The following is a 20,016-nucleotide window of genomic DNA, read 5'->3' as shown; positions in this document are numbered from 1 at the left end:
GAATGGCTGCCTTTTGACTCATAGATTTACGCTCCCAGCTCATTATCATTCCTTCCAGTATTATTCTTCTTACAAATCTTGTTGACAATTTTTAAACCAGATAATTCCCATTTTACATCTCACTGTAATACCTAACATAGCCAAAGTAAAGTATGAAGGTTCTGACTTTTTCTTTCCTATCTTCCCAATCTAATACCAGTTAATAGTCTATTCCTGATTGCTTGAGCCTAAAACTTAGGAGTCATTCTTAGCTCCATAGCCAAAATGATTCTTTGAAATACAAGTGAAATTATGCCATCTATGCAAAAACCTTCCACTAACTTCTCTTAAAAGTCCAGTTTATCCTAATGAGCTATAGAGTGTCTTGAGCATGTCTCTTCCTACTTTGCCTTTCAGTCCCTTCCTGCCACACTAGCCTCCTATGCTCACCTGTAAGCAAATCAGAGTGCTCCACTTCAAGGTTGATCCTTCTGCCTGGAATAGTGCAGCTTTGTCCTCATCTCTCTCAGTGTTTGTGTAAATGTTATTTCCTCAGTCTGGACATCTCTTTTAAAACCTGCAATATTTTTTTCTTTCAATTATTTATTTATTTTTGCCAGTCCTGGGCCTTGGACTCAGGGCCTGAGCACTGTCCCTGGCTTCTTTTTGCTCAAGGCTAGCACTCTGCCACTTGAGCCACAGTGCCACTTCTGGCTGTTTTCTATATATGTGGTGCTTGGGAATCGAACCCAGGGCTTCATGTATACGAGGCAAGCACTCTTGCCACTAGGCCATATTCCCAGCCCTCAATTTTTAAAATTGTTATTATAAAGGCAATGTAGAAAAGAGTTATAGTCACATATTTTTTTTGGACAATGTCACCCCTTATTTCGCTTTCCTCTAGTTTCCCCCTCCTGTCCCTGCCCATGAGTTGCATAGTTCATTTTTTGCATAGTGTATAATGAATACCATGACTGCATTTGTTCATCCTTCTTCTCTCCATTTCTCTGCCCTTTCTTATGCCCTCAGAAAACCCCCAAACCAAAACCAAACAACAATACTGACAATGCCACCACCACCACCACCACTACCACCAAATCTGTGTTTTCATTTGCTAGAATTCATTTTGTTAAATAGTACATTTGATGTTCAGAGGAGTTATGAGTTTGGGCTCCTCCCCTAATAGTATCTTATCTTTTAGTCTGTTTGTTTGCATGTAAATGCATAGAAATTGGCTTCACTTTATTTTATTTTATTTTTATGATACAGTTTATGGAGAACCATTAATTTTGCACTGTTTGGTTTTTAGTTACAAATATCTATTAACATTTAGCACAGGTTTCTCATGTTATTCAAGTCTTTGCAGTTCTGTTGAGATGCTACAAATTTGACTCTCAATAGATATGTGATATGGATCTGCTTAATTCCTGAGTTTTAGATTCTGAGAAGTAGAATTGGACTGTCAAAAGGATTTACTGAAATTTATTTGAATTTCTTCAAGTCTTGACTCAGATATGTGTGATCACATTTTGGAGTTTTTGTTAGTGTCACTAGAAAAATGAAATCACTAGAAAATGAAAACAACCCTTAGGTGGCAGCAACTCAGTGATGATGCTCGTGAACCCATTGTTCAGCATCTGTGTTTCTTACCCTTCATCATTAGGGTGTTAAATTTAGAAAGGCAGATATCCAAGAGGCACAGTATGAGCAGAATTCAGTGTTAGTCTGCTGTTCTGTCAGCTAAGTGAGTAATGGGACTCCTGCAGTGGAGAAAGGTACAAGTGTCCTCAGGGAAATGGGGGGTGGTAGTGGAATTAAAGCAAAGGGGATCTGGGAAGTAGTGACATGAGGGGAAGCACTTAGAAATTAAGTATCTTCATTGTTTCCTCAGGAATTTCGTCAGAAATCATTGGACTGGGAGAAGCAACGCTTGGTTTATCAGCAACAGGTATCTTCTCTGGAGGCACAAAGGAAAGCTCTGTCTGAACAATCAGAGATAATTCAGGTAGGCCGAGCAATTCAATATAATACAAGACAGAAAGATTTTGGTTAAATTTGACTTGGTTTTCTTTTTGTTTCCCTTGTATAATAAATAGCCTTCATAATTGTTTCTTTACTTTTACTGTGACTTGTATTGTTAAAATAATTCCACCCACCTTAGTAGAGTAGTTCAAGGATTAGACATTAAGCTAATAACAGAATTTTTTGGTCTGTTAATGGCTAATGTAAAGAAAAAGACTTAAAATATATTAACCTTTAAATACCTCTAAGGAAAGATATTTAAGAGAAATAATGGAGCTAGTGTTGGTGGCTCATGCTTGTCATCCTAGCTACTCCGGAATCTGAAATCAGATCACAATTCAAAGCCAGCCCATGCAGGAAAGTCCATGAGACTCTTATCTCATTATGTACCATAAAAGCTGGAAGTGGAGCTGTGGCTCAATTGGTAGAATGCTAATCTTGAGCAAGAAAGCTCAGGGAAAGCATTCATGTTCTGCTTTCAAGCCCCAGGACTGGCACCAAAAGAAAGAAAGATAAATAATCATTATTTTCTAAATGGTATACGTGGTTATTTCTGACTTGTTAGTATTGGAAGAGGCATTCTAGAGACTACTCTAGTGCAGCAGTAGTAGAATACAAGTGAGTAGAAAAGATAATTTAAAAATTTCTAGTAGTCACATTAGACAAGTAAATGAATTAGGTGAAATTAATTTTAGTAATATGGTTGTCCTTAACCCAACATGTCAAAAATATTACAGTATTTATGTTTGTTTACTTATAGTGTGTATTTTACATGTGGAACCTCTGTCAGTGCGGACAATCCACACCTTTAGAAGCTGCTGTGTCTAGTGATTGCCATATTGGGTAGTGCAGGCCTAGATGTTCATTCTAGTTAATGAAAATGTAGAATTTATACCTAATATGATTGTGTACCCAACAGATTCTGTATCTTTGCAGGAATGAAATAGTAAATCAGTGGGAAAAAAAAGGGCTATGTTGATTCTTGAAGTCTGCTGAGATAGTTTTTTAAGTAGCAAATCTGAACTAACCAGTTAAACTAGCTGTAACCTCAACATTGAGTTTGCCTCCAGATTTCAGATTTGAGTTGAGTAGTGTTGAATAGCCACCGCATTGCTGAATATTTTACTATTGTGTATTGTTTCTCATTCTGAGTACCTATTAACATGGGGTTTCCAGCTGTGTTCTGCCCGTCCTATACTACTGGACAGGTTAAAGTGGGGTGGGCTGAGGGTAAACAAGTCCTTCCTTTTCCTCCTTTACCTCATTGCTGCTATGTTTGTTTTACACAGGATTCTGTGTAAGGTTTTCTTTTTGAAAAACCTTTGATTTTTTTGGACACAGGGTCTCATTGTATTGTTCAGGTTGACCATAAACTTGCTATCTAATAGAGCATGATATTTTTTTATAGAGTTAATTGTTTAGTGTTCCTTACTCCTTAGTTATTCTTTTATCATTTCCTTTTTACCTGTTGATAATCTATTTGTTTCTAGGCTCAGCTCACCAATCGGAAGCAGAAATTAGAATCTGTGGAGCTGTCCAGCCAGTCAGAAATTCAGCACCTGAGCAGCAAGCTTGAGCGGGCCAAGGATACCATCTGTGCCAATGAGTTGGAAATAGAGCGTCTTAACATGAGAGTCAATGACTTGGTTGACACCAACATGGCCATTATGCAGGAGCAGAGGCAAAAAGAAGACAAATTGAGGGAATCTGAAAAATTATTAGAGGTATGTTTTAAGATTCCTAGGATTGGGGAAATGTGTGTATGAGTGTAAGAGTAATCTGCAAATAGATTTAAAAATTTGTGGCTTCTTGCCTGTTTTAGAGCCAATAGCTCAACTGTTGAGTGCTGAGTTACTAATATTGTGCCTGTCATAGATTTGTCATCTGACTTCACAACTGAAAGGAAGTTGTAATAATGTCTGCCTTTTTTTCTGAATGCTTTATAGGCTCTGCAGGAAGAAAAGAGAGAATTAAAGGCAAATCTTCACTCTCAAGAAAATGTTATCCATGAGACAAAATTGCAAAAGGAGAAGCTACAAGCAATATTAAAGGCATCTGACATGAAACACACAGTAGAAACCATAAGGTGTACTTAGTTGTTAAACATTTTTCTGCTCATCCAGTTGATAGTTTAGCATACATCTCAATTTCAATACTGCATATTGCTAATTTTATATTTGATCATTTCATGGACTCTTATGTAGTTTTAATTTTCTTGAGAGTGAACACACAGCTTACTCTCATTATTTTCCACTACAAACCTCAAACAATGATTAATATATAAAAGCAAGATTTGTCTTAAGAAGGGTTTTTAAAGGGCTAGTTCAACACCTGGCTGTTATTGATAATGAACTTTACAATGGTCTACTCTAGCAAGAAGGGAGGCATGTACACAATTCCCTTCACATCTGGAGTTTCACCAAGAAGGTAGAGTGAGGAGTGTCTCACTTTGAAACATCAAATTCTTAGAGAAACACATTAAAAGGAAGAAAAAAAATCACACAAAACTTCCTAGCAGTATAATTAGAGTAAGCTGTGTTTCTTTTGTTTAGTTCTGTGAACTCTCTGTCCTTCCCTCCCTGCTCTGTCCCTTGAAAAGTCAGATCTATTAAAAAGGAATAACTTGTTGCTTTTAGAGAGCAACAGTTCTTTCTTGACTCTGTTATCCTAAACCAAAGAGTCTGATAGAACTTTCCTACCAATAACGACTGGAAAAAATAGACTACTTTTTTGTTGTTTTTCTTTGTACAGATAAAAGACCTATAACCATCATCATTTTCCTTCCATAGGCTGGAAGATGATGAGCTGGAGAGGAAATACACTTCTCAAGGGCAAGGGGTCTTAGATGATATGTTCTCTCAGTTGGATTTCACCCACACTAGTGAAGAACTTCTGCAGGCAGAGGTGATCCGACTTGAAGGCAGGTAGATAATTATATATATATGTATATGTATATGTATGTGTATATATGTACATATATATACACATTTCAAAAACTTCAAGTTTTTAAGATGAAATTTTAAGTATATTGACACTGTTAACTAATAAGTTAGTGGAAAAGATTTTTCTAACACCCACAAATGACCATACTTCCCATTTCATTGAGGAAACAGAAGGAATTAAATGAAAACTTCCTACTTTTTTTGCTTCCAAATCTACCAGTCTGTCTTCCTGTGTGCCTATAATCTGTTACTATGGATGAGCTAGTGGAGGCCCATCTATTCTCCTCTAAGATTTACCCATCTATTTGTGCCCTGTTCCTGCAAAAAAGGAAATAACTGTTTCCTTTCTGCTCTACATCAAATCCTTTCCCTCTGCTGAGTGATTTCCACTGATACAGCATATTCTGTTGTACCTTCTATTTAGAAAAAGTTAAAATCCTTCTTTAATCCTTTGTGTTCATTAAGTTACTTCCTTAGTTCTCTCTACTTAATCAGATTTTACAGCCACAGTGACAGTCTCTACTGCTTCACCTTTTTCCTGTTTATAAGCCCTTCACACTAGCTTTTCTCCTTCCCACCTCACTGAAACTGCTCTGTGGAAGTCACAGTTCATGTGCAGCACTGCTCCTTTCTGTTCTCGGCCTGGCTGAGAATCCTGTGCTGGAACTGAATCCTGACCAGTGATCAATGCCATACTATGCCATCCCCACGATGCTCATCCGTGTCATACTTACCAACTTCTTGCAGACTTCCAGGCTTCTTGGCCGAGAAGAGTTTGATATTATATTTTAAATACATTGATTATGATCCCTTGTACATAAAAAACTTGGCATTTAGACAAAAACGGCTATTTTGAACTTTTTAAACATTTTACACTTTTTTATCTTTAAGATGTTTTGTTTTTACTTTTCTATATTTTTAATTGCTCTCATTACACAGTAAATATAAATATGTATTTTTTTTCTTGTCCCTTATGGTTTTCTTGGAATTCTTAAGGTACTCTTTGTTACCGTTATCAAGGTATATGTATATGCTTAAGGCCGAATAACATAGAAATTACTATGTTTTAATAATGAAACTGTATCCATGTGTGTTTCCCTTTTTTTTTGGTGGTGCTGGTCCTGGACCTTAAACTCTGGGCCTGGGCATTGAACTTTTGTGTTCAAGGCTGGCACTCTACCACTTGAGACACAGCTGCACTTCTGGCTTTTTTGGAGAGTAGAGTCTTACAGACTTTTCCTGCCCAGGCTGATTTTGATTTTTTTTTTTTTTTTTTTTTTTGTCGTGGAGCCTGGGCACTGTCCTTGAGCTCCTCAGCTCAAGGCTAGCACTCTACCACTTGAGTCACAAAGTCACTCTAGGCTGATTTTGAACCACGATACTCAGATCTCAGCTTCTTAAGTACCTAGGATTCCAAGCATGAGCCACCAATGCCTGGCCTCAAATTTACATTTTTATCAAAGATTTTTCATTGGTTGACTTTTGAGCAGTCTCATCAATATATGTTATGTTACGCTGTTATGTTTACGATCTCATCAGGCTCTGAGGCCATTGTTTATGACCTTCAAAACTACCCCGGACACCTTAGCCTTTCTCGAGGCCCTGACTTTCCCACCTGCAGATATAACAAGATGAGCCTGAATTTTATCCTCTCAACCTTAGTGATTTGATTCATGGTAATCATATACTAAATATTAGGTAAATAAACATCCTAGAATTTTTAGGAATAGATGAGATTGGAATAAATGTGTATAAATAACAGTGTTTGTTTAAAAAATGGCTTAAAAGGAGAAAAAAAGGAACTGTTTTTGAACAGTTTGCCTTTAGTTTGAAAAGGAAATCTATCCTGGAAGAGGAAATAGAGGGACTTAATCTTTTGCCTTTGTGCTGTTGTATTATAAAGACAGTATTTTTGAATGATACCTGATCTGGCTGGTTGGTGAAATAATCTAAGTATTAAGCATTTATGGAGCAGTCTGGAATTATGTGACTTAGGGGATAAGAGGTGAAGTAAAATACATCATTTTAATAACATAATTTATAGTTTGAGAGATAAAACACCCATATTAAAGAACCTGAAAGGAATTTCAACTAGCAAATTTGAAGTAGAAAAATCCTGGAAAGTTTTCAGATTCAGGAATAAATTTTATAAATAAATTATATTTAATGTGATTAGAGGATCAAGGATTGGATAGTTTTAATTGGGAAAACATTGGTTTGATTCTTATTTATTTATTCTGTGCTGGTAATGGGGCTTGAAATCAGGGCCTGGGTATTTCCCTTTAGCTTTTTTGCTTAAGTCTGACATGTGACCACTTGGACCCTAATTTTTGAGGGGATGTTGACCGTCCATGGCCAGGGAAAGATAAGGAGGTGCTATCAGTCAGGAAGTGATTATGAAAAGACAAGCAGTCAGGCATAGTAAGTGGCCAGTGACAGGAAAGTTTATCAAGATTTTAGGAGTAAAAAGATCAAGTTAATAGAAATAGTGTGGTAAGAGAGGCTTGGTACCCCTGAAGTTTTGGTGTCTCAAGAGGGCATTTCTTGAGTAGGAGAAGTAGGATCCTTGAAAGGCAGTTGTGTGATTGTGTGTAGAAGTACGTGGCTGTGTAGTGAAGACAGTCTATGATGGCATGCTGCTAGTTTCCTTCCTCTCAAGGGAGGAGCCACTGGTGAACTGGCAATGTTACCTTCACAATTTTGTAACCAGTGAAGTTTTAAGCAGAGAGAAAGAATAGTCAAAAGTGTTGAAAGTTATAAGGAAATTGAGAATGAAATTTAACTAGGGGTATGAAAACATGTTTAAGGTATTAGGATTTTCTTAACATCAGTGAAGAAAATTAGATAATCCAATTTCTGGATTTCAGAGATTTTACTTTGTTTAAAAATTTGTGATTGTATTTTTGTCATACAGTTTAGAATCTGTGAGTGCAACATGCAAACAACTGAGCCAAGAACTAATGGAAAAATATGAAGAACTAAAGAAGATGGAAGGGCACAATAATGAATACAGAGCAGAGATTAAGAAGGTAAAAGTCTGCGTGCCTGGGATCACAACATTGGATGTATTTGTGGATTGAGAGAACAGAGGGGTCACTTTCAGTGAGAGAAAACTCTTGTCAGAAGTGCTTAAGGAAGTACTATCTCTTGACATCATTAGGGGTGTCTTAAATTTTTCCAGATAAAGCTAACCCACTTTGATCTCTAAAGCTAAAGCTTTGCTTTAAATATATTTTGATTGAATGCTCAAGTTAAGACATATGCACTTCCTTTCTAATAACGAGATACATGAACTATTTAAATCTTTTTTTTTTTTTTTCCAGTGCCAACACTGGGGTTTGAACTCAGCATGGGTGCTTAGCTTTTTTATTTAAAGTTGATTCTCTACCACTTGAGTCACAACTACACTTCTGGCTTTTTGGTAGTTAATTGGAGATAAGTGGCCTGGCTCTGAACTGAGATCCTCATATCTTAACCTCTTGAGTGGCTGAGATTATAGACATGAACCACTGTGAATGGTTTATTTAGTATTTTCTTAGTGGTTGAATATGGATATAAAAATAAATGTTGTTCTGTGATGTGCTTAATATCCTCACTGGCTATGCAGAGCTAGTTTCTACGGTAAAGGACCCTGGCTGTCCTGTTTTTGACTTGTGTTTTATTGGTACTTTTTTTTTTTTGGCAGTCTTGGGGCTTGGGACTCAGGGCCACAGCGCCACTTCTGGCTTTTTCTGTTTATGTGTTGCTGAGGAATTGAACCCAGGGCTTCATGAATGCTAGGCAGCACTCTACTGCTAAGCCACATTCCCAGCCCCTTGGTACTTTTTTTTTTTTTGGCCAGTCTTGGGGCTTGGACTCAGGGCCTGAGCACTGTCCCTGGCTTCTTTTTGCTCAAGGCTAGCACTCTGCCACTTGAGCCACAGCGCCACTTCTGGCCGTTTTCTGTATATGTGGTGCTGGGGAATTGAACCCAGGGCCTCATGTATACTAGGCAAGCACTCTTGACACTAGGCCATATCCCCAGCCCCCCTTGGTACTTTTTTTGAAACTTTTGCTAGCCCCTTTCTTCTTCTTGTCTATCTGTCTTTCTCTCTTTCTTTCTTGGCACCAGTCATAGGGCTTAAACTCAAGGCCTGGCTGCTGTGTCAGAGCTTTTGTGCTCATGGCTAGTGCTCTACCACTTGAACCACAGGTCCATTTCATTTTCTTTCTTTTCTCGGTGGTTAATTGGAGATAAAAATCTCAAGACTTTCCTGCTTGGGCTGGCTTCAAACTGTGATCTTCAGATCTGAGTCCTGAATAATTAGAAATATAGGCATGACCTACCAGCACTTAGTCCTTTTGTCTTTCTATTTTCTCATTATTATCTTCTGTAGACCATAAAACCAGATAAGCAAAATATTTAGATTTGTACCTGAAAACTATAAACAAAATGAAAGTTAGAGATGCTGTTCTCTGAATGAAGCTTGCATAGACTTTGATTTTGGTCCTCAGTGTTTGACATCTAATAAATGATAATCACTTTAACCACCTGACCGTCAGCATAGACATACTGTTTGATAGCTTGCTAATTTTCTACAGACTTGATCTAGGAAAATTTCTTATCTCAAAGTAAGATAAACATTCTTTTGTTAGCTACTAATAGATTTTTCTAGGTATAGGTTTTCTCTTAACTTTTGGTGCTTTTCTTTCTGGTTCTTTGTAGTTGAAAGAACAGATTTTGCAGGCTGAGCAGAGTTATAGCTGTGCACTGGACGGAATGAAGATGGAAATCAGCCAGCTAACTCGGGAGCTGCATCAGCGAGATATCACTATTGCTTCTGCCAAGTGTTCTTCCTCAGATATGGAAAAGCAGCTCAAAGCAGAGATTCAGAAGGCAGAAGAAAAAGCAATTGAGCATAAGGTGAAATCTAAATGAAACTTTATGTGGTGTTTTTGAAATTTGTTTTGAAGGTTGAATTTACTAAAGACATACCTCCCATAATATTGGATTCAGTAAATTTTTATTGAGTGCCTGCTTTGGGATGAGCAGCATAGTGAGGACAGCACCAATGGTGTGTGCACAAGGTGCTGGGAGCACAGTATAGAACTCAGGCCCCAAAGAAGAGTGTTATCAAAGTTATAAGAACCCTTAGAGACAGATAGGAATGGGTGAGCAAAGGGGGAGGACTTTGTTAGGCATGAGAAAAGTGTGTGTTAGTGGAGTGAGTAGCAGGAACAAGGCTAGAAGACAGGGACTAGCTCATGAGGGCTTCCCCCCCTGGGTGAGGGCTTTCTGTGTGGTTGTAAGATCAATAGAGAATGGCTTGTAGCAGTGGGAAGGGGTTGGTTTTCTGTGGTTGTAAGTAGAAAAGGAACAGAGAGGCAGAGAGACCACTCAGCCTGGCATGGTGCAGGATGGCATTCTGAGTAGTGGGCAAGGGGGGTGGAGTGAAATAGAGGGGTTCTGGTAAAATTTATGGGCATTGTATTTGGGTACAGAGGGAGAATGAAGAAGTTGAGAGATATCAGTTATGATTTAATAAGCTTGGGCAAGCAAGTGAAAAGTGATTTTCTACAATGATAAAGAGAAAATCTAGACTTAAGTTTGGGGGAGATGGCAGTTATGTGTAAAAGCCATAGGGATATGGTGGAGAGAGCACTAGTTTGGTTTGAAAAAAAAACCTGGACCGTGTATGGAAATATATAATTGACAACTGCACAGTATTTAGCTGTGGGAATCATTGCATGAAACTGGCATTTCAAACTCTCAAGAGACTTAGAGATAATAAGAAAGCAATAGAGTCTGCAGGGCAGTGACTTAAGCTCAACTTAGTATCTTCTTGCTTGCAGTGAAAAAGATACTAGGATGGAACTAAAAAGAGAACAGCAGGGAAGAGATTAACCAGGTAGTTTTTGCTAAGGGAAAAAAGAAGTCAAGAGTCTTTTAAATTACAAATAGTCAAACAGAAAAGCTAAGAAGAATGAAGACTAATAATAAATGATTGCTTTGTGAAAGAAGCACAAGTCCATGCAATGTTGGAGGTAGATGTCAAATTAGAGAAGGCTACAGCAGGAGAGTGGTTAAGGATATACCAGGAATTGAAGCGTTGCTGTTCCTGCCCTGATCCATGACTGTGGAATAATCTGATGTATGCCCACTCATCTCATAACACTTCTAGAACATTCTTTTAGGAAGTGCATATGTATGCGCGTGTGTATGTGTATGAATGAAGAATGTGACTTAGTGTATTGAAAACTACATATGGAAACAGTTTGTAAGAAGCACATGAGTTGTTTATTATAATTTTTCTGTTTTTCCTTTTTCAGGAGATTGTGAATCAGCTAGAATTACTCAAGTTAGAAAATCGTCGTCTTTCTGAAGTGGTGATGAAATTGGAGTTGGGCTTACATGAGGTACATAAATAGAAACTTAAGTTTTGCTACTATCAAAGAGTTTTAAAATATCACTATATAAATACTGATATGGCAGGGTAAGTTAAGATGGAGGTGGTAGAATATTCTTCTATAGAAATTAAAAAAAATGAAATCCAAACAATAATGTATGTGAATAAAATATGAGTTTCCCCTCCAGCAGCAGGAAGGTAATTTTTATATGATGTATATGATGAAATAGAAGTACGGTCTGTTTTTAAGTGAGGGAAACACATATAAAGTGTTGAGCATGGTTCTGGCACTTAGCTGCTGCTTTTGTTGTTGTTGATGGTACTGGGTTTGAATTCAGAACCTCACACTGCTAGACTGCTGCTTTTGCCACTGAGCCATGCCTCTAGCTCTTTATTTATTTATTTTTTTCTGCCAAGTCCTTAAACTCAGGATCTAGGTGTTGTCCCTGAGCCTTTTCACTTCAGGCTGGTGCTCTACCACTTGAGTCACAGGTCCACTTTCAGCTTTTTAGTGATTCGCTGGAGATAAGAATCTCATGGACTTTCCTTTCTGGGCTGACTTTGAGCCATGATCCTCAGATCTCAGCCTCCTGAAGAGTTAGGATTACAGGCATGAACCAGTGGCACCTGGCTTCTAGCTCTCTTTTTAATGGTCTAAAAAGAGTCTTGCTTTTTTCCCAGGTGCACTCCTGAGTCATGATCTACCTACTTTGGGTTTCTTGTCATTTCTGGTATTACAGGCATATACCACCATGTCTAGCTTCCTTTCTGTAGAGATTCATGAGGACTTTTCTGCCTAGGCTGGTCTGGCACTAGGACTTCCCCTATCTTAGCCTTGCAATAAATGCTAGATGCATTTTATTTCTGTAACATTTATGATGATGTTTTACAATATCTTTTTTTTTTATGCCAATTGTGGGGCTTGATCTCAGCCTGGGCTCTGTCCCTGAGCTCTTCAGCTCAAGGCTAGCACTCTACCACTTGGAGCCACAGCACCATTTCTGGTTTTCTAGTGGTTAATTGGAAGTAAAGGTCTCACAGATTTTCTTGACTGGGCTGATTTTGAACCATGATCTTCATATCTCAGCCTCTTGGCTAACTAGGATTACAGGTGTGAGTCACCAGTACATGGCCACAGTATCTTTTGTTTTGTTTTTGTCTGTTCTTTTGGCCAGTCCTTGGGCTTGAACTCAGGGCCTGAGCACTGTCCCTGGCTTCTTTTTGCTCAAGGCTAGCACTCTACCACTTGAATCACAGCGCCACTTCTGGCTTTTTCTATATATGTGGTGCTGAGGAATCGACCCCAGGGCTTCATATATACGAGGCAAGCACTTTACCACTAGGCCATATTCCCAGCCCCACAATATCTTTTGATTATAAAGCATATCCTTAAAAAAATTAGTTTTAATCATATTTCTACAAGATGTAATTTGTTTAATCAGACACTTTAGAATATTTTATCTGAAAAACATTTTAGTAGGATGAATAAGGTAGGATTCTGGTCTTTAAGGTATTACATTACTCGGTATGGTAGGAAGGATAAGAAATATATACAAGCTCCATAAACTGTAGTGAATAGCTAACTGTGAGTTATTTTGTAATAAATTTCTTGTGATTTTTGTAAAATGATGTTCCTATTCTGCTCCATCCGCTCTTGGTATAGGTCAGATGTCCAATGATTGTAGAAATTCTTTTTTTTTTGTCCTTGCAGAGAGTATTATGCCTCCAAAATTGCTCCCAACTAGTTCTAATCTCACAGTCATGGAGGCTAGGATGGAAGGAACACACAGAAGGCTAAAAGAATACTTTATTTCAGCTAGAAAAATGGGGGACTATTTCTAAGTCTTTCATGTGGGTAAGATTCTCTAAGCATCATGCAGCCATAAATGTAAAATTTCTGGGAGACAAAAGATCCCTTTAAAAAACTTAATAGACAAGGAGAAAAGCAATCTACAAACAGATAAAAGGTTAATATAAAATGTTCACATATAAGAATTTCTTACAAAGGAAATAGGAAAAAGATAATCCAGTAGGAAAAATAGGCCAAGGATGTAGGTAGGTAAATCATAGAAGTGTAGCAAGTGAACAAGGAGAGTTGTCCAGCATCATTAGTATTTATTTAAATGGTTAGTTTGTGGCCATCTAGACTATGAAATGAAATACTTTGCTATTATTTAAGATGGCAGCTGAAAAAACTCATCTGATCTTGGTCCCTTCCTAAATTCCTGTAATAATATAATGAAAAGATTCCTCCTCCTCCTCCTCCTCCTCCTCCCCCTCTCCTTCCCCCTTCCTCCTCCCCCCCCCTCCTTTTTTAAGCTCAAGGTACACAACACCTTAGCACTTTGTAAGGGGAAATGTGTGACTGTATCTAGCTTGCTTGGATAGGTGTCCAGGTCAGCTGAGTGGATAGACAGTAAATGACTACCTGCCCTAGTAAAACCAATAGTAAACTAGTAGTGGAGAAATCCAAGTGCTAATCTGATTTACACTACAGCATTCTCAAAAGACTGAGAATTTGCAATATTCATTTGAGAGAATTTTATCTTATGCAGTGATTACCTATTCATAGTCAAGAGCTGAGGACTCTCAGGGGAATTTAAGCCAGCCTGTGACCAAAGATTCTATTTCACTGAATCTCTCCTGAAATCTCCATCTAACTGGTAATATTGTTCTTTCTTTCCACAATTAAATACATGCCTGCTGGTCAGTTTTTATATTACCTTTCACATTCATTTATCTGTCATTGTTAATACAGAAATAACTGAGAAATATTTGAAGGGTGCTCGAGTAAGATAAATCTTATCTTTTTTATTTTAAAAAGTATGGTTAATGGTATCAGGCATCAACTGGTAAAAATTGTGTCAGCAGTTTAAGCTTTCTCTAGGTTCAGATTAACACAATGTGAACACACTACACATATTCAGAATAATTATTAGCAAGTATCCTTTTCATTTTTACCACCTAGAAAGGTGGAATTACTTTTCCAAAATAAGCTTGGGCTGACAACATTTTTTCAATAAATTATCTAATTATTTTAATGAAAGCAGTAGCTTTAGTAAAATATTTACCATATATCAAGAATTGGCTAGTTTAAAATTAGGTCATTTGTTGGGGCAGATATTCTCTGAGATTTTTACCTGGCATGGACAACTTGTTGGAAGGTTCTGTAACTTATTGTTCCTACTTGTACAGAGATAGTTACAAGTATAAAGTTTATGTTTTAGGTGGATTATGTTTGTCAAGAACAGTTTTGACTAGCGATCTATCAGATTTTTTTTGTAGAAAAGAGCAGGCTAAATATCACTAAACTGTAAAGATCACTATAATTTTGTAGAATTCTAATTAAAATGTTGCCATTAGAAGAAAATGACCCTGTATTATCAAGAAGCACCTAGAATTGAAGGCGTAATGGAGTTTAGGATCATAGAGCTAAGGCTAAGATCAGGTAGTAGTTCTCACTATCTAATTGAGTCCTGCCTTACCATGCCCAAATTTATATCCAAGAGTGGATGCCAAAATTATGTGAAAGTTATGCAGATGAAAGATTATTTACTTAAAGCACTCCCTGTCAGCCAGCATTCTTTTTATTTTTTTTTTATTTTTTATTTTTTATTTTTTTTGCCAGTCCTGGGCCTTGGACTCAGGGCCTGAGCACTGTCCCTGGCTTCTTTTTTTTTGCTCAAGGCTAGCACTCTGCCACTTGAGCCACAGCGCCGCTTCTGGCCGTTTTCTGTATATGTGGTGCTGGGGAATCGAACCTAGGGCCTCGTGTATCCGAGGCAGGCACTCTTGCCACTAGGCTATATCCCCAGCCCTCTTTTTATTTTTAATTTTCAGGGTGTTTTATTGAAATTTCTTTCCTTGATTATGTTCCCTTGATGTGGTCCTCCGGGCTCTTGAGCTTTTTGCCACTGTTTTCTTCTTCCCAGACTCCCTCCATCTTGGTCTCTTTTTCTTGAGCTTCTGAGGTATGGATGCTACTTGAGGAAGCCTGTTGTGTTTCTAATTTTCCTCTTCCATTTGCTCTAACAAGCTTTTCTTCTATTTGCTCTAACAATTTTTCTCTGATAGTCTAAATAGCACTAAAGAAAAATACTCAGTTTTTCCAAAGTAAAAAAAAAAAAAGGATTCAGTTACAAGTAAAACAAATTCAAATTTTCAGCCAGCAATATTACAGATCACAAGTATTCGTGTATAAATTAAGTGATTCTAGTATTTTTTTTTTATTAGGCAAAAGAGATGTCACTAGCAGACCTTCAGGAGAATTATATTGAGGCATTAAACAAATTAGTGTCTGAAAATCAGCAACTACAGAAAGATTTGATGGCTACCAAATCTCAACTGGACATGGCTACTGAGGCGTGTAAAAAAAAAGATGACAGGATCTTTAAGGCACCACACAGCAGGACAGCTGAGTTCAACACAGAGTTGAAGTAAAATTGCTTAAATTTTCTTTTAAATGTGTAGCTTTGCAACAGAATTCTCACTTGCTTGAGAATAATTCCTGACTCATGAAAATCAAATCCTCAAAGGGCTCTGTGTTTAAGTCTGAGGTACAGTGTACACAGCAAAGCTAGATATGATTGGGTTAGAGTGGAGGGAAGCCATATAGCACTTTCATTAATACTTTACAGTTTGGGGCTGGGATGTAGCTTGTGGTAGAGCACTTCCTAGCATGTGATAAAGCCCTGAATTTGATCTCCAACACTGGAAAAAACAAAACAAAACTAGTTTTGTGCACTCTGGATATAAACATCTTTTTTTTTTTTTTTTTTGCCAGTCCTGGGGCTTGAACTCAGGCTTTTTTTTGTTCAACGCTAGCACTCTACCAACTTGAGCCACAACGCCACTTCTAGCCTTTTCTGTGTATGTGGTGCTGGGAAATCGAACTCAGGGTTTCATGCATGCTAGGCGAGCGCTCTACTACTAAGCCACATTCCAGCCCTAAACAACATCTTTATTCCTCAGACTTTGCATGCCATCTTTTACCTCAATCCTACTACCTTTTTCATAAGAAGTTGAACTTGGCTTTTTTGTTGTTGTTGTTGTTCATGGGGCTTGGACTCAGGCCTTGGGCACTGTCCCTGAGCTTCTTTTGCTCAAGGCTAGCGCTCTACCACATTGAACCACAGCACTACTTCTAGTTTTGGAAATAAAGAGTCACATGGATTTTCCTTCCTTGGCCTGGCTTTGAGCCACGATCCTCAGATCTCAGCCTCCTAAGTAGCGAGGGTTATAGGTATAAGCCAGCAGTCCCTGGCTTAGAATTTGGCTTTTTGTAGAAAGCTTCTATTGTATTTTTGGCGAATTTATTATAGGCTGCTATCCTAAGAAGGAAGCCAAGGGCCTCATTGATCTTATATCATAGGGCCTAAATATTTTTCTAATGAAGTCTTTGTTAACAGTCCCTGCTTTACCCCTCAATGAGGCTGGGTGTGTTTTATGTTTAGGGTGCTTCCTTGCCCTTATACCAGCCACCCTTGCTTTCTCTGTATTTGTCCTCCTACCACAGTGTAAGTGTTTGAGAGCAAGATTTGGTAAAGAAATACCTGGCCCGAGGGGATCTGCTCCATTTCAAAATTACAGAGCCTTAATAGTTAGCCTCCTTGTTTATGCTTAAGTCAATATCCTGCAAAGGTTCTGTTGAAAAACCAAAAGTTGCTACCATTTTTCACGTGTTTTGTTTTCTAATCTGCCATCCAGGCCAGACCATGGCCATCACAGACATGAAGGAATAAAGACCCAGAAGCATAAAGCAGGCCTCCACTTTCCGAGAGGACCAGCATCGGATAGCATAGACCCCGTGTCCAGGGCCGTCAGCCCCCGGAGTCCTCAGAGCAGCCCTTGCAGCTCCACTCTGTCTTTGGCTTCTAACTTTCTGTGTCCAACTCACATCTTGCCTTCAGTGCCGGATACAAATGGGACCAATTTTTCTGATACTATGTCTGACAGTATGAATGACCAAGAAGAGTTTGTGTCTTCGGTATGGAAACTTTATGACCTTACTAGTTTATTAGTTTATTTAGTTTGGTTTTTACTTTTAGAGATGCAGAGGGTGATTTTGTTTCTTAGCGATTATCTGCCATAAGTACCTTTTTGATCATTACATATTTCTGACTTAGAGCTTTGCTCGTGAAGACATACTCAACCAAGGTCATTTTTCACAGTTATATATCCTAGTTCTGAAAAATCCTCTCCTGCCTTTTTTTTTTTTTCTGAGAGCCAATTCTGCACTGGAATGGTTGGCTCAAGGAATGTCTCTGCCAGCCAAGAAAGCCCGAGGCATCACCTGCAGAGGAGCGGGGTCTGGGGCGGGTGGAGGAAGGCTGTGTATCCAAGGCGTGCATGCCGAGCAGGCCCGGGGTGCCAGCATCGCTGGGCTCCACTGGCATTGTGCCCTTGTGCCTGAAGCACTTGCCCCAGGCCTCTCAGCTCCCACCATCTGCTGTGGGTGTGCACTTGCACGAGTTTGGTCGTGGTGACTTTATATTTGTAACAAGTTCATGGAAAGGTTTTTTTTCTAAGTTTCCAAAATAAGTCTTCATTTAACTCACATGTCATTCCGAAATCCCCCCGCCCCCCCCAAACAAAAAGCCCTGAAAACTAAACTAATTCCTAAGTTTGGCAGAAAAAAAATATTGGTACCAAAACCTCCCTGTCCTGAGCAGGGACGGTTTAGCTAGTGTAAGTAGCCCTGCACCTTGCTTCAGAAAATACCAATGTTATTTGGTTATGGGATGTTATCAAAGCTCTTACCAAGTGAATAGAGTGGATCTCATTCTTTTTTTTTGCCAGTCCTGGGCCTTGGATTCAGGGCCTGAGCACTGTCCCTGGCTTCTCTTTGCTCAAGGCTAGCACTCTACCACTTGAGCCACAGCGCCACTTCTATCCGTTTTCTGTATATGTGGTGCTGGGGAATCGAACCCAGGGCTTCAAGTATACGAGGCAAGCGCTCTTGCCACTAGGCCATATCCCCAGCCCTGGATCTCATTCTTAAGAAATTGTCTATCTGCTGCCTCTCCCTAAGCCTCATGGTGGACTTCTACTGTCAGTCTGTGGCCATGCACTGAGCTGGGGGCATTTTGAGTTGCAGTGGTAGAAGGTGGCCCTCCGCCTCCCTGTCTCAGTGGATGGTGACAGCGTGGGCAGCACAGTGTAAGCTTTGGGCCAGCCGTCTTGGGTTTGAGCCCCAACTCCATCACCAGTTAATGGGGGTGGCCATTCAGCACTTCTGAATGTAATTTCCCATTTGTAAAATAGAGACTCCAGGGTTTCCCAGGCCAAGTGTCCAGGGTTTCAGGTTGTAATAAGTGTGAGGTCTGTGGGTGTTACCTTTGTGCATTTCCCTTTGGGAGTAGTTTTGTAGTTATCAACCCGGGTGATTGCAGGACAAATGAGGATGGTCTACATCCGGCATGCTTCTTCTATCATTTTTCTAAGATCTGAATTCCAAAATATTACTAGAGTAAGTGTTTCAAATGAAAGGCTAGACTGGCATTTCAGGGGAAAGGAAAATACTGATTTGAAATGGCGCCTGATCTATTATTTGTAGATCTTTGGTGCTTCAAAATGAAAGTCACATTCAGAATTTTTATGTTTGAAGTAGTAGGTATTAGCTACCTTCTCTTCTAGGGCATGAAAAGCTCTATAGGTCCAAATTGAGAAATTCTTCGGACTAGTACCTAATAATTACATTTATTTCACACTTTACATGGATACAATTTGGGTCAAAAAGGGAAAAATCTGTGTTAATTTTTACAAAACGTACTGATTTTTCCCCCCTTCTTTTACTGCTCTTGTCATTAGGATAAAAACTAAAGAATATCTTTTTAGGGGAAAAAAATCACCTTTAAAAATATTGCTAGTTAGAAAATGGTATACATATTGGCCAGAATGTACATTTCTGCTATCTTATCCATGTCACAATGTGCTCCTCTCCTAGTCTTCCATGCCCATGTCCCCCCTGGGCTCGATAGCTACCAGGTTTTTGGAAGAAGAAGAACGGAGATCGCATCATATCCTGGAACGCCTGGATGCCCACATTGAAGAACTGAAACGGGAGAGTGAGAAGACTGTGCGGCAGTTCACAGCCCTCAGGTAGCCACCTGCCCACCACAAACCGGAAGTGAAACTGAGCACCAGATGCAGTGGGAGTGAAGGAGCAGATCTTTAAAAACACCGACGTACACAATCACAGAGGTGATGCCTACTAAAGCAGGCGAAGAAATCCGGAAAATGCTACTTCTCTATCCATTCTCACTGCACTGGTTTGTTTGAATTACTTCTTCCAGCAGTGATTTCTAAGAATAAACCATTTTGCAGACCTTTTCTCATGGATATTTCTTATTGGAAAGTGATACTTTCTCTTGACGAGTGAAATTTGAGTAGGTATGTACTAATTGAAATAAAGCTTTTATGAAACGTTTTGGAAATTCACTACAGAAACTTCCTTTTAGGAAAGTGTGTAGTAGAAGCATGGGTTCAAGGCACACTGACCTGAGTTGCATATGGCTCGAAATCTATGAAGGGGCCATGCCGAAGACCTTGGCAAAGAGCATCTTGCTCCAGTATGAAGTGGACAAGGTTGGTGGAGGGGCGGGGCTGTCTTCAGGGTGTGGAGCCCACGGTACATCTGGTGGGAACGCTCAGCATCTGCATCCTGAGGCTCGGGGGAGACAGAGGTC

The 20,016-nt window shown here is 39.0% G+C and overlaps 1 protein-coding gene across 8 annotated transcripts in view; it reads left to right on the top strand.

The window, feature by feature from the left end:
- Cep63 (centrosomal protein 63) overlaps positions 1-19,660 on the top strand; it is a 32,150-nt gene extending 12,490 nt beyond the window's left edge. For 5 of the 8 annotated variants that reach the window (XM_048334429.1, XM_048334430.1, XM_048334428.1 and 2 more), the window contains 10 exons: positions 1,871-1,984; positions 3,492-3,725; positions 3,948-4,087; positions 4,791-4,925; positions 7,858-7,972; positions 9,649-9,846; positions 11,253-11,339; positions 15,563-15,765; positions 17,036-17,315; positions 19,275-19,660. In XM_048334429.1, coding sequence (XP_048190386.1) covers positions 1,871-1,984; positions 3,492-3,725; positions 3,948-4,087; positions 4,791-4,925; positions 7,858-7,972; positions 9,649-9,846; positions 11,253-11,339; positions 15,563-15,765; positions 17,036-17,315; positions 19,275-19,433 — 1,665 coding nt within the window. In that variant the 3' untranslated portion in view covers positions 19,434-19,660. Of the gene's footprint in view, positions 1-1,870; positions 1,985-3,491; positions 3,726-3,947; positions 4,088-4,790; positions 4,926-7,857; positions 7,973-9,648; positions 9,847-11,252; positions 11,340-15,562; positions 15,766-17,035; positions 17,316-19,274 lie in introns of those variants that run through there. The other 3 variants (XM_048334431.1, XM_048334432.1, XM_048334433.1) reach the window with 3 other exon arrangements.
- Positions 19,661-20,016: the final 356 nt, after the last annotated feature.

The sequence above is a fragment of the Perognathus longimembris genome, chromosome 26 (assembly GCF_023159225.1).
Source record: "Perognathus longimembris pacificus isolate PPM17 chromosome 26, ASM2315922v1, whole genome shotgun sequence".
Taxonomy (NCBI): Eukaryota; Metazoa; Chordata; class Mammalia; order Rodentia; family Heteromyidae; genus Perognathus; species Perognathus longimembris.
This window is presented reverse-complemented; position numbering and strand designations above follow the sequence as displayed.